We start from the raw sequence: 27,652 nt of genomic DNA, 5'->3' as shown, positions 1-27,652 counted from the left end.
GAAAGAAACTGTCTGATAATCTAAGAGGACAACAACCATATACAGCATCTGTGGGGATAAGCTTATCTATTAAAAATAAAAAAAAACGAAGCCAACACAACATTTGAAGAACAGAGGATACACCACACAAACAAGAAACATGCCAATTAGAATCATTCTCAGTCTCAGCCACTTATATATCACCTATCTTTGTTCATATGTGTAGGAATAATGAAGAATACATTTCATTTTAAATTGATTACTCATTCCTGATCATTTGGAGTTTTACCTACTTTGCTAGTGGCAAATTTTGACCGTTCCATAAAACTTCTAGCTGGCTATCCTATATTTAGAAACATTTAAAGAAAAATGCATCAGATGGCAGTGAGCTTAAGTAGCTAGGAGTACAGGAGCAGTGCAATAAGCCATACTTTGAAATGAAAGTATTATTTTCTTGTTCCCTGATTTTTTTTAGGCTCTGCCCCATTTCACACAGGTCCTTGGCCTCTTGTGTTTTGCTGGCTAAGCCTACCGCACAACTAATTTTCTTTCCTACACCCAAGTGAATGATTCTGTTCTCATCATCAGGGAGGATTTTAACCTGATCATTAATACACAATCACTTTCTTTAGTATCATGATTAGTGTTCACCTTCAGTAAAAGAATAAAAAATGCTCTGAGTGGGTAACATTTCTCCTTTATACGGATAGGGTAATGATCTCTCTAACCTAATCGGCATCAAGCTCTAACAAAGAACTGATGTCTAGCATCAAAATTCTGCAAACTGAGCACATCAAAACAACCTCCAGCAATTCCTCTCATCTTCATTTGTGACTCTATACGCTCCCTGAGAAACTTAGTTCCAAAGTTACCAACCTTTTGAAGACCAGGCTTGAGAAGAAAGGAAGAAGGAAAATGAATGCACACACCACCATTTTTATTTTAGGTTGCAAACTAGATAAAGGAGAAAACTGGGCATAGCAAAAGAGAGTAAGTGGGAAGAAATGAAACAAGATATTAGTGTGGATCCAGCCAGAACCATTATTAAAAATGATGTAAATCTGTGTCATTATGACAAATTTCCCCATATGTATACAAACTTATTAAAGGACATATACGGTGATAAAAATCCTCAACCCTTTTTTCCTTCTTAAAAGTCATTCCATACCCCAGATACCAATTTCAGAATTTCTAATTTAGGGGAGGGTATTATATTTTATTATGACTCAATTCAACCTGAGAATTATTTTCCATTATTTAACAATCCACATTGGAAGGTACTCTGTTAAATATGTACCTTAATTTTCAATTTATAAAACCAATTACCAATCATTCTTTATCAAATAATTTTTATCAGTTGCATTTAGATACCACAGTGGTATCTTGTGCCTTGCACACAATAGGCACTCAAATATTTGATGATTGACTGATCTTAAAAATAAATTTATTGTACTGTCTCAATGGAATTACACTGAGGACCTGGTATATTAAACAACAAACAAACGTTTCTTGGTTGCTGGACCAATGAGAAATACCCAGTGTGTGTGAACACATTCCAGCCTGCTTAGAAGGCACCCTCAATGAGCCACACACAAAAGTTTGGAAAGAAAATGAAAGAAGAGATACCAGAGAAGACCTGGAAAAAATATGCTGTATTCCCTTTTTCTCCTGACCCAGCTGCACAGTGTTCCTGTACCCCTTCCCAATAAAAATGATCTTTTAGGGTAATAAATTTGAAAATATGGATGAATATTGGACACACATAACACCGAAAGGGCTACACTGCATTTTTGTTCCAGCTCTCAGAAGGTACACCAGGAAAAGGAAGAAAAAACCCCACCACAAAATTCCAGAACAGAAAAAGGAATGATTCTTGTGATCGGAATTGCCCCATCAGATGATCTGCCATTTATTGGCCAGGTGGTTAGAAGGAGAAAAGTTGATCTGCAGACTTTCCATAGCCAATCTCCCAAGCCGTAGCAGCAGTTCCTTCCCATCCTGCCTGAACCCCCAAAGGTCAGAATGCACGGTCTCTCCTCTCTCCTTCAGGGAGTGGGCAGGCGTGGTTAGTGCACGTGGTGTCTGTGTTGAAGAAGAAACACTGGCAGCACAGAGTTCTGGTTCCTAAAATAGTCTTCCCTCTTTTGTTGGAGGGGAAGTTTCATTCTGTTCCACTCTAGCTTATGCACTGAAATTTCTGTATCTTTAAAAAAGGTTTTGAGGAACAGAACTGAGTTTTGATGTTAAGAAACTGTAGGAACACAAGACTTAAGAAATAATAAGAGTAGATGCTGCCATGATGGTGTGGCTACTTGAAGGCGGCAAATTCTCCTGTAGAGGGAGAACAAGAGCTAATTTTACAAAAGTGGTCTGAAATAGCCCGGAGACAAAGAGAAGTAATCTCACTTGAAAGCAGGCTAGGGTAGCACTACATAGATATGAAGTAGTAGCATGGTTCATTTAAAACTAAAAGCAGATCATATTCATTATGATACAGCATCTAATTCATACCACGAATATATGCAATAGTAAAACCCACTCTCAATTCACACTGATGAAGGGGAAAAATAAGAACAAATAGTTGAAAACTGGAGGATAATTTGCTCGGCTGCACTTTTTTTTTGTGTCATGATGGATAGGTCTACAATTTCAGGTACCCTTAGTAATGGAATCGCTAATAGATGCAAATAATGAAGGGATGATATTATAATAGTAATTAGGCTAATAAATAAAACACCTCTAAGAACTGAATGTACTTATTTTCACTTATTTCATTTTATTATCACATCCCTATGATGTAGGACAGGAGAAGAATTATCAATGTATAAAAAGAGGAATTTAAATATAGGTAGAAAGGTTAAATGGTGAACTCATGGTCACACCATGACAACCCTAGGATCTCAACCCAGGCCGTCTGATTCTCAGCTAAGCACTCTTTCCACATTTCTAAAATAAACTCTTTTTTTTTTGGGGGGGGGGAGAGAATGAGGGTTAAGTGACCTGCCCAGGGTCACACAGCTAGTAAGTGTCAAGTGTCTGAGGCCAGATTTTAACTCAGGTCCTCCTGAATCCAGGGCCGGTGTTTTATCCACTGCATCACATAGCTGCCCTAAAATAAACTCTCTCTCTCTTTTTTGGGTGGCGCGATGAAGGTTAAGTGACTTGTCCAGGGTCACATAGCTAGTGTCAAGTGTCTGAGGCTGCATTTGAACTCAGGTCCTCCTGAATCCAGGGCCGGTGCTTTATCCACTGCGCCACCTAGCTGCCCCCAAAATAAACTCTTAATGCAAGGAATTCATGAACTAAATCACATATGCAGTCTAAGAAATGATACTACACAAGCTTAATAGATTTTGTACTCCTAAGCTATCATCTTGTATTCATCATCCTGTCCTTGGCTCCTCTCAATCAACTAGAGGGGGCTAGCTTCTCCTATTCTGTAGATTATAACAATCTCTGGGAATTGCTAATATCTGATAATAGTAACACTTTGCTCAGTTGGACAAAAATAGTTTTGTTGTACTAGGGTCTGCAATGAGGACAGTAATAATCAATTATATGAACACACTTAAATAGTTTGGGATAGAATCATCAGCAGTTATAAATCAATAACTCAATCCACCAAATATTTATTAAGCTCTTACTATGTGCAAATCACTGTATTAATTTCTTGGGACACAAAGATGAAAAAGAGCAGAATTTGCCTTAAAGCTACTTACAGTTTAATAAGGGGAATACTAATCAGTGACATAAGACAGAATACAATGGAGACAAATAAGGCACATTAGAAAAATTTGAGGAAAGCAACTCTTTTTGGAAGGAAAGGCTTCTTAGAGGAAGTGGCACCCAAGCCTCTTGGAACTGAAGGAAGAAAATGACTTAAACAGGAAGAACAGAGGAAGAAATACATTTCTAGGCATGGAGGATGACCTGAATATGGGCAGAGGCAGAAATGAGAAAGGTGATACTGGGGAACAATTAATAGTTTAGTCTTGATGGAATAGAGAATGTAGGAGAATGGTAGGAAGGGTTGGAACCAGATTAGGAGCGGTCTTGTATTTTATCTTATAGGCAAGGGGTAGCCATTGAGGGTTTTTGAGCAGAGGGAGAGCATGATCAGACCTATGCCTTGGGAAGACTATTTTGTTGGATGTGTGAAAGGCAGATTAGAGGAGGCATAAAAGGGAGAGAGAGCGGAGAGGTGAGGAGGGAGGTGGAGAAGGATGTGAGAGATATTACAGAGGCACAACTGACAGTGCCTGGGATCAGGCAGCTGGAGGTTGTTAAAGGAAAGGGAAGATAGTGATGCCATCAACAAAACTGGAGGTTGGCAGGAGTGCATGTTTAGGGGAAGAGATGATTTCAGTTTTGAATAGGAGTTTAAAGTGCCACTGGAGCATCGGTTAGAAATGTCTAATAGGCAGCTGGAGAAGACTAGAGCTTAGGAAATAGACTGAGATTGTATACACAGATTTGGGATTCATCTTCATGGAGGTCATAATTAGATTTGCTGAGAGAGAAGGACTGAGGGTATAAACCTGAGGGACAGAAACCCTTATTCAGGTGGTAGAAGGAATGAAAACTGGCATTGATGAAGCACTTTTAAAGGTCTGAAAACACGTTACAGATGTTATCTCATTTGATCCTCACAATTACCCTGAGAGATAAGTGCTACTAATACCTCTATTTGTACAGATGAGGAAACTGAGGCTGAGACAAGTTAAGTGACTTTCTATGGGTTGCACAGATAACAGGTGTCTGAGGCAGGATTCAAACTAAGCTTTCCTAACTCCGAGTCCAATGTGCTCTCCACTACAACATCTACATGACCCATCAAAGGAGACTAAGAAGACACAATCAGACAAGTAGAAGGAAAACCAGATGAGTACAATGTCATAGAAATTGAAGGAAGGAGAGAGTTTCTGGACTGAATGGGGGTAGTCAACTGTCACAAAAAGTCAAGAAGGGTGAGAACTGAGAAAAAGCTACTGGCTTTAGCAATTAAAAAGTATAATCTACTAATTTCCATGTATGGAAACCAGTTGACATCTGATAACTAACCACCTATGCCAGCAGATGATTGAGGACTATGCTATTCAAAATTATTATGCTGAGGACTGGCTATTTCAAAATTCTTTAACTTTATAGTTATTATCTCATCTCAGGGAAGAGTTCGTTCAGGAAAGCATAAGTGAAATGAGGCAAGTTCAAATGACAGCAAAAGTACAAAAAATTAAAAAGAGTGTGGCGATGGGGGGCTACTGAAAACCTGGCCAATCTACCAAGTCTTCAGCAATTGCTACCTCTAGAGCAGGAACATCAAAGGAGACAGGGTGAAGGCAACCATTACACTGCCACAGATGGTATTATCACATTTCACTTCCAATATTTTTAGTCTGAAAATAATTTTGGACGACAGCACAGTATTACTATTATTTTGACCATTTTACTCTATTCCTCTAAATATGTAAATTTAAAAGATTTGCTTATGTTATTAAAGGTAACATTTTTTCAAGCATAACATTCTGAGAGTTAATAATTATTCCACTAAGTGACTTATATGTATAAAATCATTATTCCTAAGCTAACCTTTACTTTATCATCTTGTTTAGAAAAGGACATAAGCACCATTACAATTCTATTACAATTAATATTTCTTACACTTTGAATTTTGCTGAAAAAAAAAACCAGCCAACTCTTTAATCCTAAACAAATCCCAAACAAACACATCTTCAAAATTTTTTTTGAAACAAAGGTTTAAAAAAATTTTTTTTGTCATATGACCACAAAGTAAAAGAACTAGTTCTATTTTTGGGCAACACTTAGATTATGAAATCAAATAAATATAAGATAATCATAAACTTGAATGCATCTTAATTGCTATTAAGTTTTTTTTAAAGTAAATTCATAGTTTCTAATAATTTTACAGGATCAGATTTTACACCACCCCCCCCCCAAAAAAATTCAACAAAACAAACCAGAGTTAGGAAGTAAACCGCTGGCCAGGGGAAAGAGAGAAGAAAACCATACTATCATCTGTTAGGTTCCAGGCTCTATATGGATGACATGGAGCAATTAGCCATGGAGCAGCTACTAAAATCAATTCAATAAATATTTATTATTTATTTAAAATATTATTATTTCCTTCTAACCTGTATACCTGGAATGCTTATCATATTGCTTTTCAACATGACAATGCCAATTCAAGCAGGAAAAGAATCAAGAATATCTGGGCTAAGTTAGCTTAGCTAAATTTGAAAAACAAACATATTCCTTTTTCATTTTTTTTGGGTGGGGCAATGAAGATTAAGTGACTTGCCCAGGTGTCAAGTGTCTGAGGCCGAATTTGAACTCAGGTCCTCCTTAATCCAGGGCCAGTGCTTTATTTACTGCGCCACCTAGCTGTGCCAATCAATATATTCCTAGGAATTCTGGCCAATCTCTATGGCTTATTCAGACTCTGGTTTTTTTAAAAATTAAAACACCAGGGACTTAAATATTTCATTTTGAACTGATCTTATATAAGATCAATATAATGTTGATCTTATATTACCAATAACAGGAAGAGAAGAGAGAAGATTCAACTCCTCCCGCCTTCTAACACCTTTGAAAATGACTTTCTCAAATTTCATTTTACTTAGGGGTTGGGAAAAGGGCACTTTTAAATACTCTGGTTTTTTTTTTTTTTATTTTTGGTGGAGAGGGCAAGGCTCCTGTTGTCTAAGATATATACAAAGACCTTATAAGACTGTCTGGAAGAGTAAGAGTTTTTAAATATCCTTAGGTTTTTAAATTCATCTTTGTTTGCTTACTGGGAATTAACAAATATTTTCCTTTACAATTCAACTCAAATATTTATTTTATTTTTTTTTTGGTGAGGCAATTGGGGTTAAGTGACTTGCCCAGGGTCACACAGCTAGTAAGTGTTAAGTGTCTGAGGCTGGATTTGAACTCGGGTCCTCCTGAATTCGGGGCTGGTGCTCTATCCACTGCACCACCTAGCTGCCCCCCTCAACTCAAATATTAAGCAATGTTTCAGGGATGAACTTCATAGGCAGTTATCAATTATATTATATAGTTTTGTTTAAGAGTTAACCAAGAAAATGTGTTGAGAAACATCCCACTGTTCATAAATAATAGAATACCTTTGGACCCATTGATTCTAAATGTAATGGTTTCATTTTATGCATTACATTTTAAATTATGAGGAAGAAAGATCCTGAATTAACTGGCAGTAATCCTTCAAGCGATTTCTGGAGGTGCTTAGGGGAATTTTGGCCATCACTACATCAGGTTTTTTTTAAGAGGCTCTCTGAGAAAGAGCCATGTCAAAATGATGAAATCTTTCAAAATGAGAAGTACTATTGAAACATTGAATAATTGGAATATAATATATTACCAATTAGTCCTACAATTCTAAGACCATAACAGATAAAATAATCCAATAAGGCAGTCCCCATACATATGGAAGTTCAAAATATATGCTACTCAAAGACTTCATCTAGGTTTTGTTTTTAGGCATGTCATTGAAATCTCATGGAATTTAAATAGGCACTGTTTTAAATGAGCTCCTTTAATCACTACTCATTTTTAAATGACATTATCCCCTGAAAAGAAGTTACAATATTTTCTTAATTTAAAAAATTCTATTCATTATAAATAACTAAAAAGACTAATTACACATTATCAACTGGAAAAAAACTTTTAGAAATGTGAATTTGAGAAAAGAAGTTATTTTCCTGAATTGGAAGTGAAATCAGTTCTCCATCATGGAAGGATTCAGGGTGTCTGAGATAATGGGGAAAAGAGCAGACAGAGAAGAATGAAAAAATGTCAGTGATGAAGTGGACACAACCTCGATAACAGAGATGAGACATGTTGTATGTATGTAACACACATACAGGACACCTCTAAATGTATGGTGTATTGAGATAAACATATCAGTATACATATGGATTAAATCTATAGGTAATAAAACCTTCTGCTTTGGAGAAAGGAACATATCAGTCTCAAAGTTTGAAGAAAGCAACTGTCTGATTCAGGAAATCAGTTCCATAGAATGATCCTTCTTTTGTCATCTTTACTCTCCCTCCTCCTCCAAAGCATTGAAACATGTTTTCACATTTTCAGTGTTAATACAAGCCAACATGACTTCCACTAATTAAGCTTTCAGCCTACCTAAATGAGAAGGGAAGGGAAGAGATAAGTGTGAAGTGCTCCTGGGACTTCTCAAGGCCCACTCTAAAGTTCTACCAAGAATTAGAGAAGAAGTCAGCAATCCTTTATCTTGGAACACCAAGAGGAGCTAAGCTGTGTTCACTGGTACAAAACACTAGACAAAGGGAAGAAGAAAGGAAGAAGGAAAAGAAAAGGGAGTAAGCTAAGAAAAAAGTGAAAGAAAGGGGGTAGGAAGCTGTAAAGAAAGAGCACCAACAGGAATAGGGACAGAACTCGATGACAACTGTCTCCCCCTGCTTTTGAGTGTTCCAGACTGATGCCATTTTGTAAAAAGCGTTATGTAAGCATTTGTTATGATAATAGCCTGTACAAATGAATGAAACCCTAGCTAGCAAATACTGGGAAAAATTTGGAATATCTTTAATCTCACTGGAGGGTTTAGAACTTCTTTGGCATTTTATTGCTTGATGGAAAGTGCATGTGAGAAAGTCTTTTTCTTTTCATTTATTTTTAGTTCTCTTTTCTAAATCAGTTTTCACAGACAGATTTCTAAACACAATGTTTTTGCTACAATATTCATTTGGATCTAAAACAGTAGGTAGCCAAAGGGCAAACACGAATTTTCAATGAGTAAGTTATACCAATGGAATCTGACATTCCTATAAAGGTAACTGGTATGACTTAGAAAGTGTTTGCATGTTTTTCTTGTGCAATTGAAAAACTACAAGAAATGGCATCATTTTGAAGTCTTTTTCAGCTCTTACACTGAATTGTGAAGGACGGAAGATGGCACTTATGTTTAGATTGTCATCCTTAATTTTCAGCTATTGGTTGGATTTCTATTTATCTATTTATCTATCTATCTATCTATTTATTTATTTATTTATTTATTTCAGTTTTGTTATTGGTTGGATTTCAAAACCATCAGATCTAAATTTAAAGAGTGACAACATACTTAAGATAACAGATTGGCTCTGGTTCTCGTGCTAGCCCTGAAGTAGTTATGGTAATTTATTTTGATAAGACTATATCCATACTGTCTTTTCCACCTTTAATTCTCTCTGAATTCCAGTAAAAAAAAAAAAAAGTACTGACTTCCAAATTAAAGACATTTTCCATATTAAAAAAGGAGCATCATCACCAAACTTTATTAGCAGGTAGCAAGTACTCCCTCACCCTGGAACATCATAAATAGAACAGCCCTCATGGTAAGAAAATTCTTTTGGAATAAAGAACTTAATTTAAAAACTCCTGCAAGGTATATGAGAAGATAGATGAACAAGGAAAAGAGTTACACTGGACATGATCACAAGGTCATCTTCAAATATGTGTCATTCCAGGAGTGTAATTTGAAAAAATAAAGTATCTAATTTCTTAAAAAAAAAAATTTCTAAGGAAAAAACTCTAAAAGTCCTCACAATCTGTGAGGGTTTCTTCTGAGGTGAATTTACAACTGAGTTGAACTTCTTCATATAAGCATAGACATTGTCTCTATATAAAGAAATTTAATAATATAAACAAATATATTTCATAGAAAAAGAGATAGGACTCCTGTGCATCCTCTTCCTGCCTTGTGCCTTCCTTTCCCTCCCCCTATGTATATTAATATATCTTCTGTGGAAAACCCCAATTAAAACATTTTACTTATAAAATAAAGAAATTCATTTCCCAATATATTTGTCAATATTCCCCTGTACATACATTATAGGAGCGCCTTTGGTCAATGACTTTGTTTGCCATCCCTATTATTTGTAGAAAGCAGTTACTTCTACTACTTAGGGAAGTAAAGGCAATCCAGAGCTTTCCTTGTTATAATAAAAAGAAACTTTGATAGAGATTTGACATAGAGTATAAAAATAAGACTATTCAATCCCAGTGTCTTCCCAATTTGCATGAACTCAGTTTGGTTCAATTACAACAAGGTAACTATGGGAATGTCTTTCAGTTTCAAACCAACAGATGTACTGTTAACTTCAGTTCATAATGGACATTATCTTATGGCTAATAAAAGCTGTCTAAGAAATATTCACTACACAAAAACAACATTCAGATTGAGCACATTTGTAAACTAAAACAAACTCAGGACAAGATAAAGTCTTTGGAAAATTGGATACAAGTTATCAGGTTATTTCATTACAATCTTTGTTAAGTTCTTATGTGTGTTAAAAATGTTTTTCATGTTGACAAATCCAACACACCAGGGAACCGATTCCCATTTAAAAAAAAAATGAATCGGTTCTTTGGCGCACCTTTAAAAAAAATTCCATTGAGTTCAACAAACTCAAACTATGTAAGTCCATCTGACTTTTGTGTGTCCTGTACTGTATACCTCCCTTTCCCACCATTTTTTTCAGTGAACAGGAAACGCACCATATCCCCCTGCCTGGATAGGCGTTTTTGGAGAAGCACACGCGTAGAGACTAAAATCCTCTGTTTGGAAGCCGGCCCGGTTCAATGAGGGTTCAGATGCACTGCGGTGAATTTTTGGCAATGATCGGGCCAGAAGTTCAATGGAGGCAAGAATCTGAAACAACAAGCAAGTAAGGACTAAAAACTTTCCATACTGGAAATCTCTAAAGGCACTGTCAAGCAACATAACATTTAACAAGGAACACAGAATTCTTCTAGGAATAAGTGAATCAATTTAAGTAGCAATTTCTAAAAGTTGCTGTAATTTTCCCCCTCTATTCTTTTAAAAACTTTAATTTCTTTAAAATAATTTGAGAAAGTGCCATTTTTCCTTATCTTTCCTCTTCCCTGCCTCCCCACTTGCAAATATTTAAATTGAACGGAGAACTGGTCAACAAGTTTGCCAAAGGGGATTAGCAGAATTTAGAAATGTTTATGTTGTATAGAATCATAAGGAAATAACACTATAAAGAAATTTAGTGGTGGTAGATTCCCTGCATAATTAAAAGTAATAATAACTGACATTTACATAGTATTTTTTTGGGGGGGGGCAGGGCAATGGGGGTTAAGTGACTTGCCCAGGGTCACACAGCTAGTAAGCGTCAAGTGTCTGAGGCCAGATTTGAATTCAGGTACTCCTGAATCCAGGGCCGGTGCTTTACCCACTGCGCCACCTAGCTGCCCCTATTTACATAGTATTTTAAATACATGACTTTATTTGATCCTCTTAATAATCCTATGATTCAGACACTGTGGTACCAGTACTCTATCCACAGTAACCCCAGGCCTATTTTGCTGATCAACGAGTCTCAGACATGTGAAGTAATTTGTCTAGTCACACAGCTAGTAAGTGTCGGCAGTGAGAAGTGAGTTGAGTCTTGCTTAATCCAAGTTCAGTGCACTCTTTGTACCAGTCAAACTTTCAGCCACCTCCACCATGCACAACAGAGGAGGAACCCCAAAGGTAACACAATCTTCAGCTAGCTAAAAAGAATCTTCTAAAGTTTACAGTGCAAAGTCCAAAAAGTTTAGTCATTTAGAATCAACTGGTTCTTACTTTACACACAATTTTAAGAAGCTTAATTATTGGGTCTCCTAGCCCACAGCCAATGAAAAAGAAGTCATTTAGAAGGGGAAGGGGGCAGGGAGAAGGGAGGAATCTACTAGAGGAGGCACAGTAACAGCAATGAGACATAAACAACAAATAATAGGAGAGAAGAGAAGATACAGAAACCTACCCCAAAAGCCAGCCAGCAACACAGGAATACTTAATATAGGGGCAAAGAGCTCTATACTACACCTCAGTCAGACTCTTACAATACTATAGCACAATACAGAAGCTGATGTTTATAATGAAGGGAAGGGGACAAGCATTTATATATATATATATATATATATATGCCAGGCAGTGTGCTAAATGTATTATCTCCTTTTATCCTCACAACAACACTGTGAGGCAGATGTTATTATCCCCATTTTACAAATGAAGAAACTGAGGCAGACATGGGATAAGTGACTTACCCAAGGATACCCCACTAGTGTCTGAGGGCAAATCTGAACCCAGGTCTTTCTGACTCCAGCTTCCTGACTTAGCTAAGTCTAATGATGACAGTGGATTAAATTATGCTTAGCAAAATCTACTTAAGAAGATAAGGAAGTATGTAAAATACTTTGTCTTTTTAACTGCAAATTTAATCACCAAATATTTCAAAGTACCAAGAATGATGAGAGAATGATAGTATGTGAACTCATGAGCTTTTTTGAAGTGCATATTAAATTGAACAGCACAGTAACAAAATCCCTTTTTGTCTTCCCTTCTGAACTTTTGGTTTTCTTCTGTGTATTTCTTTTTTGGTTGGACAATGAGGGTTAAGTGACTTGCCCAAGGTCACACAGCTAGTAAGTGTCAAGTGTCTGAGGCCGGATTTGAACTCAAGTCCTCCTGACTCCAGGGCCGGTGCTCTATCCACTATGCCACCTAGCTGCCCTCCCAGGGCTTAATTTAAACACCTTGCACATAATAAGCTTTTTTTTGTTTTTTTGTTTTTGTTTTTTTTAGTGAGGCAATTGGGGTTAAGTGACTTGCCCAGGGTCACACAGCTAGTAAGTGTCAAGGCTCTGAGGCCGGATTTGAACTCAGGTCCTCCTGAATCCAGGGCCGGTTCTCTATCCACTGCGCCACCTAGCTGCCCCCATAATAAGCTTTTAAATAGATGCTTGCTTATTGAATGTAAATTGATAAACATAAATTATATGCCTTAGTATATGAAGAAGCATATAGCACAGGATGTCAGCCAAATTGTTTAGCAGTGACCTTTCACTTTGGCTATTATAAACTTAATAAATATATACACATATGCATATACTTCCCTCCCATCCATCCATCCACCCAATACGTGCCTGTCTCTCTAGTACACACACACACACACACACACACACACACACACACACACACACACACACACACGAACTCTAGCATCATTTGCCTTCTGGATATCTTGAACTAGATGTCCCATAGCCATTTCAAACATAACATGCCTGAAACAAAATTCATCATCTCCCCTCCTCTCCCTGAAACTCAGCTCTCTTCCCATCTTCTCTATTACTACTGAGGGCACCATCTTTTTCCTAATCACTCGGGGCTCTGAAACTCTGTGTCATCTCATGCCTCATTTGAACTCACCCCACATGGCCAATCTGTTGCCAAGCCTTGTTCTTTCTACCTTTACAACATCTTTACACTCATAGAGCTGATCTCCAATGTAGTCCCACATCACCTCATGCCTGGACTTGTTTGCACAGAGGTGTTTGCATGTTGTCTCCTCCATTACACTGAGCTCCTTGAAAGTATGGTCTGTTTTTTGCCTTTTTTTTTGTACCCTTAGTGCTTAGCCCAGTGACTGGCACATAGTAGGTGCTAAATAAATGCTTGCTGACTGACTGCAGAAAGAGTTTTCTGGTTGGTGTCTCTCCTCACTATGGTCCCTCTTCCAGTTAGCTGCTAAAGTGATCTTCCTCAGGTGCAGGTCTGACTGTTCTGCCTTGCCCCACTCCACCCAACTCTAGTGATTCCCTATTACCTCTAGGATAAAATATAAAATCCCGTATTTGTTTTTTAAACTCCTGCATAGCTTTCCAGTTTCCCTATAGTTTACTCCCCTTCACAGACTTCTTGCTGTTACTCTATCTTCACACTCAAGTGTTTTGTGTTTTTTGTGGACCACCTGACCACATTTCCATTGGCTGCACCCCCCCCATGTGTGGAATGCTCCTTCTCATCTTTACTGCCTTAATTCCTTGGCTTGCTCACAGCTCATCTTCTGCAATGAGGCCTTTCTAGGTGCCTTCAGCTACCACTGTCTTCCTTCTGAGATGACCTTTTGTTTATACTGTATATGTACAGCAGTCATGTACATAGTTATTTGCTTGCTGTCTTCTTCATTAAGACAATGCGTTCTCTGAAGTCAGGGATTATGTTTTTGTCATTTTTTGCATTCCCAGAATTTAGCATAGTGCCTGGTAAGTGTAAGTGCTAAATAAACATTTGCTGACCAACTGACTGACTGCAAAAAGCAAGGGAGAGTATAAATTACAATTTTTAAAAAAGGAGACTCCTATTGGTCAGCTGCTTTCCTTTTCTCTCTCAATGGGCAGAAATGCCATTTAAGAGGATAGAATCTATATTATTAAAAGGCTGTAATGATTGGAATGACGCCACCTACCAGAGACTTACTATAGGAAAGCTCTGCCATGAGGAGAATGCCTCAGAGGGCAAGGCCATGCGGCTTTTCCTTGGCGTCTGGAAGTAATGTTTGTGCATGGGTACTGTCCACCAAGGCTACCAGCCAATCAACTTGAGGAGCCTCCCATTTTCTGGGAGGGGACAGGAAGGAGGGCTGCTAGGAGAGGTCTGTCTCTTTTGGGTTCCTGACTTTATGGTGGTGGTGGTGGTGTCAGCAGAGAACTTCACAGGAAATTTGAGGAAAGATAGGAATGCTAGGCTGTTGGAATTCTGTTCTCAATCTTCTCTTTCTACCTTTCGATAAACCCTTAAAAATTTAAACTCATTTTATCAGTGATTTTAGTCAGTTTCCCCCAAAACTGGGGGAACAGATTAGAACCCACATTTAGAATCTTAAATTACAGTTTGGCTGACCACGAAGAGGAAAACCGAAAGTTCGTCTTCTGATCTTCTGATTGGGTAAGATTTCCCCTCCCTGTCCCCTTAAATCGGAAAGGACTGCCAAGTATCAGCTGTTTTAAATTTCAAATGGATCTTTTAAACAACCTAAGTACCCCTTTTCTAGCTTTACCTTCACTAATCAGAGAGTTGGCCAGTTTGAATTTGATGAATATATTTTTAAAATTTTTATTCCTCTTTTTGGTTTTGTGGGGCTTTGTGGTGTGGTATGGAGAATTTGGCATGCCCTGGATAATATTAGGATAACGATGATTCCCCGGGATTCCCCATTAGGAAAGCTACTTATGGATTGGAATGAGGGAAAACTTAGACTAGATACAACCATGACCAGAGGAGGGCTTATCAGACTGTGTTTTATGTGGCATGAGGAATTACAGGAAGAATGGCTCAAATATGGGTCATTTGATCCCCAAACTTTGAGGCATTTGCAAAGAACCCTAAGATTGGAATGACGCCACCTACTGGAGATTTACTATAGGAAAGCTCCGCCATGAGGAGAATGCCTCAGAGGGCAAGGCCATGCGGCTTTTCCTTGGCGTCCGGAAGTAATGTTTGTGCATGGGTACTGTCCACCAAGGCTACCAGCCAATCAACTTGAGGAGCCTCCCATTTTCTGGGAGGGTAGAGGAAGGAGGAAGGAGGGCTGCTAGGAGAGGTCTGTCTCTTTTTGGTTCCTGACTTTATGGTGGTGGTGGTGGTGGTGGTGGTGGTGGTGGTGGTGGCGGCGGCAGAGGACTTCCCAGGAAAATTGAAGAAAGACAGGATTGCCATGCTGTTGGAATTCTGTTCTCAATCTTTCTCTTTCTACCTTTCAATAAACCCTTAAAAACCTAAACTCGTTTTATCAGTGATTTTAGTCAGTTTCCCCCAAAACTGGGGGAACAGATTAGAACCCACATTTAGAATCTTAAATTACACAAGGCTGACATATATGTCATATGTCACACACACCAAAAGTAATTTCTTTCTTTCTTTCTTTTTTTTTTTTTTGCGGGGCAATGAGGGCTGCCCAGGGTCACACAGCTATTAAGTGTCAGGTGTCTGACACTCAGGTCCTCCTGAATCCAGGGCCAGTGCTTTATCCACTGCACCACCTAGCTGCCCCAAACAGTCATTTATGAGAGATAAAGCTGAGCCTTTCAGATAACTGTGTATGAGAACCATAAATGTCTAAGGATATTCTTTACCTTGAGAAAAATCTTAATGTTTGACATTATGAAAAACTGAGGAAGAACACAAATATCTATATCTATATCTATATCAATGCTAGTTCAGATTCCTTCAATCAACACAAAGCCTTTCTTACCTGTGGAAAAAGTGGCCTCTCATCTCTCTTCTTCTTCAGGCACTCTGCCATTAACCTCTTCATGGCTTTTGGACAGTTACTCCTCACTTTACTGAGATCAGGAGATAGGTATCCTCGCCCCACCATAAAAATTATCTGGGATAGAAGAGGAAATTCGCAAAATCATATAGCTTGTAGATAAAAGCTTAAACAAACTTGAATACTGATAGGTGAAGAAAGTCCAGTTACCTACTCACTAGTTTATTTCTCCAAAGATGTGTATCATCTCTGGCAGCTATTATATAGTAGGTGATGCTGTCTCAAGACCTTGAAGCTTTTAAGAAAATTTTTTTAATCAAATACTTACCTGAGTGCCCAAGGCACTGTAGTGGCATTATGTGATCATAACTCATAGTTCTTACCTTCAAGGGGTTTATAATGTAGCTGCCCTGTGAGTTATCATATTTCACTTGGTGTAGATGTGGGAGGCGCCTCTCTTCAGGTCCCTATGATGACTGCTCAAGCTCTAGACCCCATTTGAAAACCAAGATGTCAAAAAGATCTAGGCACTCTCCTCCAATGGGGCAAAGGAAGAGAATCTGTAGCCCTTGCTAGGATGGGTTACCTTTAGAGAAACTAGTCTATTGGTCAGTAATTGTTATTTCTTCAGGAAGACATAGTCTATTCTAACAGCTGTAACAATGATTAAGAGACTAATGAAAGGTCTCACGAGGCCAAGATAAAAATAGCCACTGCAGAATGATAAGAACAAATTGAGATTCTCAGGGGGAAATAAGGGCCAGCACTATTGATTTATGGAAGTACTAGGTGATAACTCTACATATTTGAGTGGGAGAACAACCCTAAATGTGTTACCATAGATAGTTTAATTGTCCCCTAGAGAACAGGTTTAAAAAGACCAGCTTTTTCATTGAAGAAGGGATATAATCTACTGATTAAACAGAACAGTTTCTTTGGATGGTGGATGGCCCAAAAGATTATGCCAAAGACAAAAATCTACCAATAAAGACTACTGGCCACTTCTCCCACAATCTCTCCATATGTATGTGTGTGTGTATGTATGTGTATATGTACATGTATGGACCACCTTACCTCTATAGCATGTAAATTAAGCTTTCAGTATTGAGGAAAAATGACTCAGGGTGACCAAAAGGATTATTATGCTGCAGCTGATCCAAAAGTTAGATACTAATTTGAAAAGGAATTTAAGGCAGGGATTGAGAAAAGCTATGTTTTCCAAAATTCTAATGGAGATAAACTAAAAATCTAAGACTGACAGAACTTCTACTTTGAGAAATCCTTTACATAACCATAATCAATCAGCAGGCTCCTTTTCTAATAAGGAATGATAGAAGGGCAATGACACACAATGCCCTGATAGACTGAACCTGGAATTCAGGCTGGAGTGTTGGCCATATATAGAGCACTATATATAAACAAAGAATATAGTAACATTATCAAAGAAGGAGAAGAAAACACTTGGATACCTTGAAATCTGGTTAGGTCCCAGGCAAAAACTCCAAGGTAAAGGAGAAAATATTGCAAGCAGCTAGAAAAAAAGGAATTCAAATACTGTGGAGCTCCAATAAGGATAAAGCAAGATCTAGCAGCTTCTACATTAAAGGACCAAAGGGCATGGAATATGATATTCCAGAGGGCAAAGGAACTGGGACTACAGCCAAAAATCACATACCCAGCAAAACTGTGTATAATCTTTCAGAGGAAAAAATGGGATTTCAATGAGAAAGAGGTCTTTCAGGCATTTGTGATGAAAAGACCTGAACTGAATAGAAAATTTGACTTTCAAATACAAGATCCTGGAGAAGCATAAAAAGGTAAACAAGAAAAAGACTTCATGAAGGATATTAAAAGATCAAACTGTTTACATTCCTACATGGGAAGATAATACTTCGAACTCATAAGAACTATCTCAGTAAGGAATTCACAGAAGACACACATCTGAATTGAATATGAAGGGATGATATCTGTAAAGCATTTATGTTTTGTTCTTGGTGCAGCAGACAGGGTGGAGTGTCTTATGTCTGGGGCCAGATTTGGGCTTGGGGCCTCCTGGGTCCAGGGCTGGTGCTTTGTCCACTGTGCCACCTAACTAACCCATGATGACATCATTAAAATAGGGTTGAGGTGTAGGAGGAATAGACTGGGGGAGGGAGAAGGGGAGAGATGGTCTGGGGAGAGCTAGTTCACATGAAGGAAAAGAAAAAAGCTTATGGAGGGGAGGAGAAGAAGGCGAAGGAGTTGGGGAGCGAGTGAACCTTAATATCATCAGAATTGTTTGTTTGTTTGTTTATTTATTTATTTATTTTTTAGTGAGGCAATTGGGGTTAAGTGACTTGCCCAGGGTCACACAGCTAGTAAGTATTAAGTGTCTGAGGCCGGATTTGAACTCAGGTACTCCTGACTCCAGGGCCGGTGCTCTATCCACTGCGCCACCTAGCTGCCCCAATATCATCAGAATTGGCTCAAAGAAGGACTAACATACATACTCAAGTAGGTATAGTAATATATTTTTGCCCAGGGGGAAGAAGGGAAGGACAGATTTGGGGAGAGAACAGTAAAAAGCAAAACACTTTCAAGGAAGATGAAGATGTTCTGCATTACTGCACAAGTATGACATACTGAATTGCCTGATCTCATAGGGAGGGTTGAGGAGGGAGAAAGGAAGAAAAATTTAGAACACAGAAGTAGCTCAGGGACCTTGATCTCATTGAAGTGGGCTCATGGAGGGAATAGCATTCATACCCAATTGGGAGGAAGTAATCTATTTAACCCTGCAGGAAAGTAGGAGGGGAGGATAAGGAAGGAAGGGTGAAAAAAAGGGAGTGTAGAGCCCGGGAGAGCATAGTCAGAAGTAAAATACTTTTGAGGAGGAATAGGTAAAAAGATTAGAGTAAATGTCATGGGAAGGGAGTGGGATGGAGGGAAATAGATATGATGATTGATTTTAATGGCAAAATGTATGGTACCTACTTTGCTGGGCTTTTATGAAGAAAATTCTCTGTCAGGCTTTAGGTACTATATACAGGTTATGATGAACAGGATACTATCAGAAAAACCTGGAAAGACCTACATGAACTGAAGCAGAGTGAAATGTACTGTATACAAAATAACAGCAATAGTGGGGGATGATCTGCTGGGAAGCATGTGGTTATTTTCAGCAAGGCAATGATCCAATATAATCCTGAAGGATTTATGAAGATTGCAGCCCATCTGCAGAGAAAGAACTGATAGTATCTGAAAACAGATGGAAACACATTAAAAAATTTTTTTTTCTTTTCCTCTCTGACAATTCCTTAATCGGAAGTTTTGGGGTTTTTTTTTACTGTTTTCTCTCACAACTGGCTAATATGGGAATTTTTACATGACTACTCATGTATAACTTATTTTGAATTGCTTGAGTTCTTGTGGGTGGGGAGTGGGAATGGAGGGAGGAAGAGAAGTTGGAACACAAAGTTTTTTAAAAATTGATGTTAAAATTTGTTTTTACACATATTTTAGAAAATTAAATTCTATTTAAAAAAAAAAAACCACCAAAAAACCAAAAACTCAAACTAAAAAAATAACAGCATGCTTACAATGGCCTAAATCTGTATTACATATGACAACTCATTCATGTTTTTTCCATTCTTATTTTGCTATACCTCACCTTTCTTTTTTCTTTCCTTTCTTCCTTCCTTCCTTCTTTTTTTTGGTGGGGCAATGAGGGTTAAGTGATTTGCTCAGGGTCATACAGCTAGTAAGTGTCAAGTGTCTGAGGCTGGATTTGAACTCAGGTCCTCCTGAATCCAGGGCTGGCACTTTATCCACTGCGCCACCTAGCTGCCCCGATATACCTCACCTTTCATCTTGTCAGTACCCATGTTATCTGATTTAAAACTCCAAACCAAGACAGATATCTGAGAACTTTGAAGACAGAGTAGGGTAACAGTCTAAAATTAATACTGCATTAAACTAAACAAGAATATATCCTTTTTTTTTTTTTTGGTGAGGCAATTGGGGTTAAGTGACTTGCCCAGGGTCACACAGCTAGTAAGTGTTAAGTGTCTGAGGCCAGATTTGAACTCAGGTACTCCTGAATCTAGGACTGGTGCTTTATCAACTGTGCCACCTTGCTGCCCCAGAATATATCCATTTTAAAATTTAAAGTGCTGACTTATTACCCAGGTAAAGCTATCTATTGATTCAGTAAGAAACAATGTGAATATCAATAAATATAGAAGTGAAAACTCAATAATAATAAATATCTATCAAATAGAGCATGGATGTTGTACTTCTTAGAGGGTCTCAGAGACCACAAATTAAAACACTAAAAAATAGAAACATGAATAGCTTTAGAATAGCCAACATCACACATTACTTAAATAGCTTCCGTTAAAATGCTTCAACAGACATTTGTATAATAATCTATAATGGGAAAATCAATGAACAAAACTAAGATGTTGAGATGGAACACAGATAAACTGAAAAAGTCAAAACATGCCTTTCCACTTGGGGTATAAGATGAAGGTGAGGGATGAATGCCTCCTGTGGCAGGCTTAGGTACTTTTTTTTTTTTTTTGGTGAGGCAATTGGGGTTAAGTGACTTGCCCAGGGTCACACAGCTACTGTGTGTCAAGTGTCTGAGGTCGGATTTGAACTCAGGTCCTCCTGACTCTAGGGCTGGTGCTCTATTCACTGTACCACCTAGCTGCCCCCAGGGTTAGGTATTTATGATATTTCTTCATAATTATATAATACAGATAAGAGGCTGAAATCTTGAATTAAGGTGCTGTAATGGATATGAAGCAGTTTTTATTGTTAACTTATTTTCTTCTGATCATTGTGTAAGTTTAATTCAATTTCATGCAACTGAGAAACAGATCTCTAACAAATTAATTTTTTGATTTTTGGGGGCAGGAGGGGAGAAGTTAGGGTAAGGTGATGGTAAACAGGGGTGGGAGAAACAAAGGACAGGAATTAGTGGTATGGGGAAAATCTGACATTTATAGAATTCTTTTTTTTTTTATGAGATATTTTATTTTTTCCGTTACATGTAAAGATAGTTCTCAACTTTTGTTTATACATGCTTTACAATTTCAGATTTTTCTCCCTCCCTCCCCTCCCTCCCCCCTCCCCATTTATAGAATTCTAATGGGAAGAGAATGACATGTTTTTCCCCCTAGGTTCTCGACTTTTAAAATGAAAAAAAGTGCCTATGAAGAAGCATCAAATCATTCAAGACAATTGTGCATAAAGGAATTACTATGTAGCAGTCAATGTATTCACTGATTATATAAGATCTGCAACAGAGGGAAAGGTATTAAAGCCTGGATGGTAGAGTAATGTAAAGAATTAATTAGTAAACAGAACTGATTTTATTTTTAACATCTTAATGGATAGGATATCTCAAGAATGGCAATTATATTTTTAGATTCTGTTTGAGTTTAGTATAGGGCAATAGTGGTTGGTTTTGAATTATCAATTCAAATTTATCAACTATTTGTTAATTCATCAAATATTTCAATTTCGTTCAATGAAAGACGAGCCGTGATAACACTATTGAAACTCCACATAACCTTCAAAAATAGGTGGAAAAAATGTTAGAAGATCATTTCATGGACTTAAATAAGTTCTACATGCAGAACTTTTTCATTACATACCATATGAATCTTTATATAAACAGTAAAACAAACCCAAACCCCAAATTACACTGACTATTTACCTGGTCCCTGTTGTTGATGTTTGAGTAAGGTAACTGTCCTGTCATCAACTCATACAGAACAATACCAAATGCATATACATCTGATTGAAAGCTATATGGGTTTTTATCTTGCATTCTAATGACCTCTGGTGCCTGTTGGAACATAAAAAGAAAAAAGAATAGTTTATCCTTCACTTTATTGTATTCTTATATATGTACTAGCAAGAGTAAAGCCTGTAAAAACAAACAGTGCTTGATTCCCATTGTATAAACATCCACAATGCATGACTATCCAAATTCCTTACAGTAATCATCTCTTACTTAGTGGCCTAAAGCAATGAGAAAAATGAGTTGAAAAAGAGGAAAGAGAACTAAAAAATACAGGGAAGGGTTACAAAAAACTTGATTCAGAGTTTGTTGGTTTATTTTCACAATATGGCAAATGCTTAAGCAGGCCTGATTACATTTGGGAAATTATGCAACTCTTTCCACAATCTTAAACTGCTCCCTGAAACCAAAACCTTTCTTTAAAAAGTCCCTATTGGGGCAGCTAGGTGGCACAGTGGATAAAGCACCAGCCCTGGATTCAGGAGGTCCTAAATTCAAATCTGGCCTCAGAAACTTGACACTTACTAGCTATGTGACCCTGGGCAAGTCACTTAGCCCTCATTGCCCCGCAAAAAAACCCCCCAAAACCCAACAACAACCCCCCCCCCAAACAAAAAAAAGTCCCTATTGTCCTGGTAACACTGTCCCATTACAAATTCTAGAATGTTACCATCGCCAAAGGATCAACATTCTAGGTGATCTAGAGGGCAGTGGAGAGACACAGAGCAGGCTTCAATCAGTGGCAGCTTATGACTTGTATACAAGTGGTATAAAAGATACAGTTGAAAGAAGTCACCCAAGTGCAGAGCCAGAAGAACCCTCACAAACCACTGACTTTCACACACACACTTGACCAAAAGTTCCTTCTACAATATGCTCAACAAGCAGCATAAACTTAGCTTCTGTCTGAGGCTCTCTTAAGAACTTCCAAGGTAATTATTAGGAAAGTTTTCTTTGTATCAAACCTAATTCTGGCTTTTTGTCACTTCTCTCTATTGTCCCTAATTCTTTCCCCAGGACCAAGTAGAAAAAGTGTAATCCCTCTTCCCTACAACATCCCTTTAAATTAGGGGTTCTTAAAAAAGGAAAATATTGGATGTTGGAGGGGATGTGGGAAAGCTGGGACACATCCACCGTTGGAGTTGTGAAAAGATCCAACCACTCTGGAGAACAATTTGGAACTATGCCCAAAAGGCTATAAAACTGTGCATACCCTCTGATCCAGCAATACCACTGCTACGTTTATATTCCCAAGACATCCCAAAAAAGAGTATAAGACCTACTTGTATAAAAGTATTTATAGAAGCTCTTTTTGTAGTGGTTAGGGATTGGAAATCAAAGAAATGCTCATCAGTTGGGGAATGGCTAAACAAGCTGTGGTATATGATGGTGACAGAATATTATTGTGCTATAAGAAATGACAAGCAAGATGACTTCAAAAAAGCTTGAAAAGATTTGTATAAACTAATGTATAGTGAAGTGAGAAGAACCAAGAGAATGTTGTGCACAGCAACAGTGATACTGTTGAAGAAAAACTGTGAATAACAACTATTCTCAGCAATGCAATGATCCAAGAGAATCCCAAAGGATTAATGATGAAGCATACTATCTGCCTCCAAAGAAAGAACTGATATTGATTGAATACAGACTGAAACATGCTATTTTAAAACTTTCTTCCATCTTTTCTTTTATTCAAGTTTTCTTAAACAAAATGACTGATATGGCAATGTTTTACATAATTGCACATGTATAACCTATATCTGATTGCTGCGGGGGGGGGGGGCGGGGGGAGGGAGGGATAAAATTTGGAACTCAAAACTTTAAATAAAGGAGTATTTACTGGAAAAAAATTAGGGGTTCTTAATCTTTTGTGTGTGTGACATGGACCCCTCTGGCAGTCTAGTAAAGCCTATGGACTTTCCCAGAATGAGCTTTTAAATGCATAAAATGTATGAGATTAAAAAGGAGAAAACAAATATGTTGAAGGAGTTATAAAAAATTTAAAAAGTTCACTCCAGGTTAAGGATCCCTACTTTAAACCCTTGAAGATGGCTGCCATGTTTCATGAGTCGTCTTTTCTCTAGGTTAAATGCTGCTAATTCCTTAAGCCCATTTATGTCTTTGCCAAATTCAGTGCCCAGAATTCAGCACTGTCTCTTGATGTGATTTAAACAGGGCAAAGTACAGGGATTTCCCTCTTCTTGGAAACTATGCCTATCTTAATGCAGCCTAAGAGCTCATTTGGCTTCTCAGCTTATCATGTTATGCTGTTGACTCAGAGAGTTTAAAAACCAGCCATGAAAACCAAGAAATCTTTTCAATAGAGGCTATACTTAAGCCATGCCTCCATCAATTTGTATTTATAAATCTGATCCTTGGAAGCTGAATGTAGAATTTTATATCTGTCCATATCAAATCTAATCTTTCTAAATTTGACCTAACATTTAAGCCTGTTAAGAACTTTCTGGATCTGGACCTTGTCAAGCAATGTGTTTATTAGCACTTACAAGCTTCACGTACTTTTTGAACTGGATAAGTATACCATCTATGGTTTCATGCAAGTCAATGATAAAAATACTGAAACAGCAAAGACCCACAGCAAAGTGCCCCTGGGGCACTCTGCTAAAGACCTCTTCATAAGATGACCCATTAAGGACAACTCTTTTGGTGTAGTCATTTAACTACCTATACTATTGCTTGGTCTTCATGTCTTTCTTCCACAAAGATATCACAAGAATTTGTAAAATGTTTTGTTGAAGTTCAAGTATGTTATGTGTCTTCAGTATTCCCATGATTTACCAGTCTGCCTACCAAAAAACGAAATGAGGGTTGATCTGGCATGACCTGTTCTTGATGAAGTCATACTGACCATTAGTGATCATGTCTTCCATATCTAAGTGCATTCCTTTAATAATGTTTTAGAATTTTATCTGAAATCTAGTTAGCTCTTGGCACTATGATTTGCAGACTCTACAGTCTTCCCTTTTTTGAAAATCAGGATATTTGTTCTTTCCTCAATCTTGTGACACCTCTTCTATTCCCTAAGATCTTTCAACAATCTTTAACAATGGCTCTGTGATCAAATTTGCCTATTAAAATATTATCTTAGGGGGCATCTAGGTGGTGCAGTGGATAGAGCACTGGCCCTGGAGTCAGGAGTACCTGAGTTCAAATCCGGCCTCAGACACTGAACACTTACTAGCTGTGTGACCCTGGGAAAGTCACTTAACCCCAATTGCCTCACTTAAAAAAAAAATTATCTTAGGACTCATCTAGGACTAGTGACTCTAACTCAGTGAAGCCAATTGGATATTCTCTTACCACCTCTTTTTTTATCACTGTTTTTACCTCCCTATTTGTATTCTATCTTTTCTAATTCAAAGAATTTCCTTCTTGGATAAGAAAACAAAAAGGAAAATTGGATCTGAATTGTTCAGGCCATCCACTCAGACTGCAATCATCTCTCTCTCTTTTTTTTTTTTTTCCATTCTCTTCCATCCCTTCATAGCTACTTAAAATCTATTTGTTTACATAAGTATTCACTACTAGCTTAAGCTCATTATAAATTACATCTCTCACAAAAGAATGCAAGCTCCTCAAGGCAGGGCTTGCTTCATTTTTGCCTTTGTATCCCAGGACCTGGCACACAGTAAGGACTTAATAAATGCTTCTGGATTGTTTAAGTCTCAATCAACAGTGCTCAAGTAATTGCATGAACATCTTTATTATTACTTATAGTCTAGTGAATTTAAAGTAAATACTTGATGAAATGCTGTATCCTTTCCATCATGCTTTATTTAGACTTAATGACAAGGATCTGGTGATGATGCCAGATTTTAATGGCTCAGTTTGAAGATGTTCAAGTGATCATGAGAAGCAGTATAAACCCCACAGCAGTAGGGGCAAAGAGACTTGCAGAAAGGCATGGTGGCAAAGTAGGGCTGACTGACCTGGGAGAGGTTGTTATAGGAGAGTACCGGGATCTTTGGATTTTTCCAAATGGAAAAGTTTAAAGATGATATTCATGTTGTTACTTACAAGAATGTAAAAGGCTAGGGGGAAGAGAAAAAAAATTATACCTGCTTATTTTTTGCATATCCATCCTTTCATCTATCCTTCCATTATATATATATATATATATATATATATATATATATATATATACACACACACACACACATACACACACACAATGATATATATGCATACATATATATTTTTTCCAGAAGGCCAGAAAGTATTATAAAGTATAGAATGACAGTTCTTAACTGTATACATAATTTAAAAAATGTACGATGTGGGCCTGCCTTGGATTACAAGGCAGCTTTGCTGTTTTATTTTTCAGGTAGCATGTAAGGGGCAGAAAGAAACTAGGTGTCAGTCACTCATAGTTAAGAAAGCTTCTTGGAGGCAGCTAGGTGGTGCAGTGGATAGAGCACCGGCCCTGGAGTCAGGAAGACCTGAGTTCAAATCCAGCCTCAGCCACTTGACACTTACTAGCTGTGTTACCCTGGGCAAGTCACTTAACCCCAATTGCCTCAACAACAAAAAAAGAAAGAAAGAAGGAAAGAAAGAAAGAAAGAAAGAAAGAAAGAAAGAAAGAAAGAAAGAAAGAAAGAAAGAAAGAAAGAAAGAAAGAAAGAAAGAAAGAAAGAAAGAAAGGAAGCTTCTAGGTTTGAAAAGTAAATGGGGGAATCTAGATCTTATTTTATCTTCTCAGGTATCTAGACCATATTTCACTACTCATTGACCTAGTGAGTTAACTGAGAAATGAAGAATCCCATATACTATTAGCTTATGTTCCTGTAGCTAGGGAAGCCTAGTGACCTTTTAAGTAAGAGAAAAATCCCCAAGTATAGGATAACATGATTCACATGTAGCTCTGATTGAACAGCAACAGCAGAATATTCAACAGCTAGTTGTGATTTGAACCCATATTTTTCTTATTTTCTTTTTTTAAACAATGTTTTAAAACAATTTTTTCTTTTTAAATTGAGTTCCAAATTCTCTCCCTTCCTCCCACTCCTTCCCCATCCGCTGAAAAGACAAACATGTGAAATCATGCAAAACATATTTCCATATCAGCCACATTGCAAAAAAAAAAAAAAAACCCAAACCAAAAAAAACCACCACATACAAGAAAAATTAAGAAAGTAAGAAAATTAGACTTCAATATGCACCCAGAATTCATCATTTTTCTCTCTGGAGGTAGACAATATGTTTTCATCATGAGTTTTTTGGAAATGTCTTGGATCATGGTATTGATCAGAGTAGTTAAGTCTTTAACACAGTTGAACCCTCTTTACAACATTGCTGTTACTGTGCACAGTGATCTCACTTCACTTGCATCAGTTCATATAGGTTTTACCATGTTTTTCTGACCCCCCGCCATGTTATTTCTCATAGCACAAAAGTACTTCATCACAAGCATATACCACAACTTGTTGAGTCAAATGGATAAAATGATGAACATTCCCTCAATTTCCAATTCTTTGCCACCTCAAAGAGAAGCTATAAATAATTTTTGTCCATGTAAGTCCTTTTCCTTTTATCTTTTTAGAAGACAGATCTAGTAGTGGCATTGCTCAGTCAAAGGGTATGCACTGTTTTATAGCCCTTTGGGCCTACTTCCAAATTGTTCTACAGAATGGTTGGACTTATTCATAACTGTACCAATAGTGCATTTGTGTACCTATTTCCCCCATCCCCATCAGCATGTCATTTCTAATCAATAGGTGTGAGGTGGAACCTCAGAGTTATTTAATGTTCA

The 27,652-nt window shown here is 37.6% G+C and overlaps 1 protein-coding gene across 2 annotated transcripts in view; it reads right to left on the bottom strand.

Moving 5' to 3' along the window:
- Window positions 1–2,153: 2,153 nt before the first annotated feature.
- The window catches only part of BRAF (B-Raf proto-oncogene, serine/threonine kinase), a 153,044-nt gene continuing 127,545 nt past the window's right edge, over window positions 2,154–27,652 (bottom strand). For both annotated transcript variants that reach the window (XM_043965648.1, XM_043965649.1), the window contains 4 exons: window positions 21,796–21,927; window positions 16,074–16,208; window positions 10,528–10,681; window positions 2,154–2,310 (listed from right to left, as the gene is read on the bottom strand). In XM_043965648.1, coding sequence (XP_043821583.1) covers window positions 2,288–2,310; window positions 10,528–10,681; window positions 16,074–16,208; window positions 21,796–21,927 — 444 coding nt within the window. In that variant the 3' untranslated portion in view covers window positions 2,154–2,287. The remainder of the gene's footprint in view (window positions 2,311–10,527; window positions 10,682–16,073; window positions 16,209–21,795; window positions 21,928–27,652) is intronic.

The sequence above is a fragment of the Dromiciops gliroides genome, chromosome 5 (assembly GCF_019393635.1).
Source record: "Dromiciops gliroides isolate mDroGli1 chromosome 5, mDroGli1.pri, whole genome shotgun sequence".
Taxonomy (NCBI): domain Eukaryota; kingdom Metazoa; phylum Chordata; class Mammalia; order Microbiotheria; family Microbiotheriidae; genus Dromiciops; species Dromiciops gliroides.
Note: the sequence above shows the minus strand (reverse complement) of the source record. Positions and strands in the feature narration are given on the sequence as shown.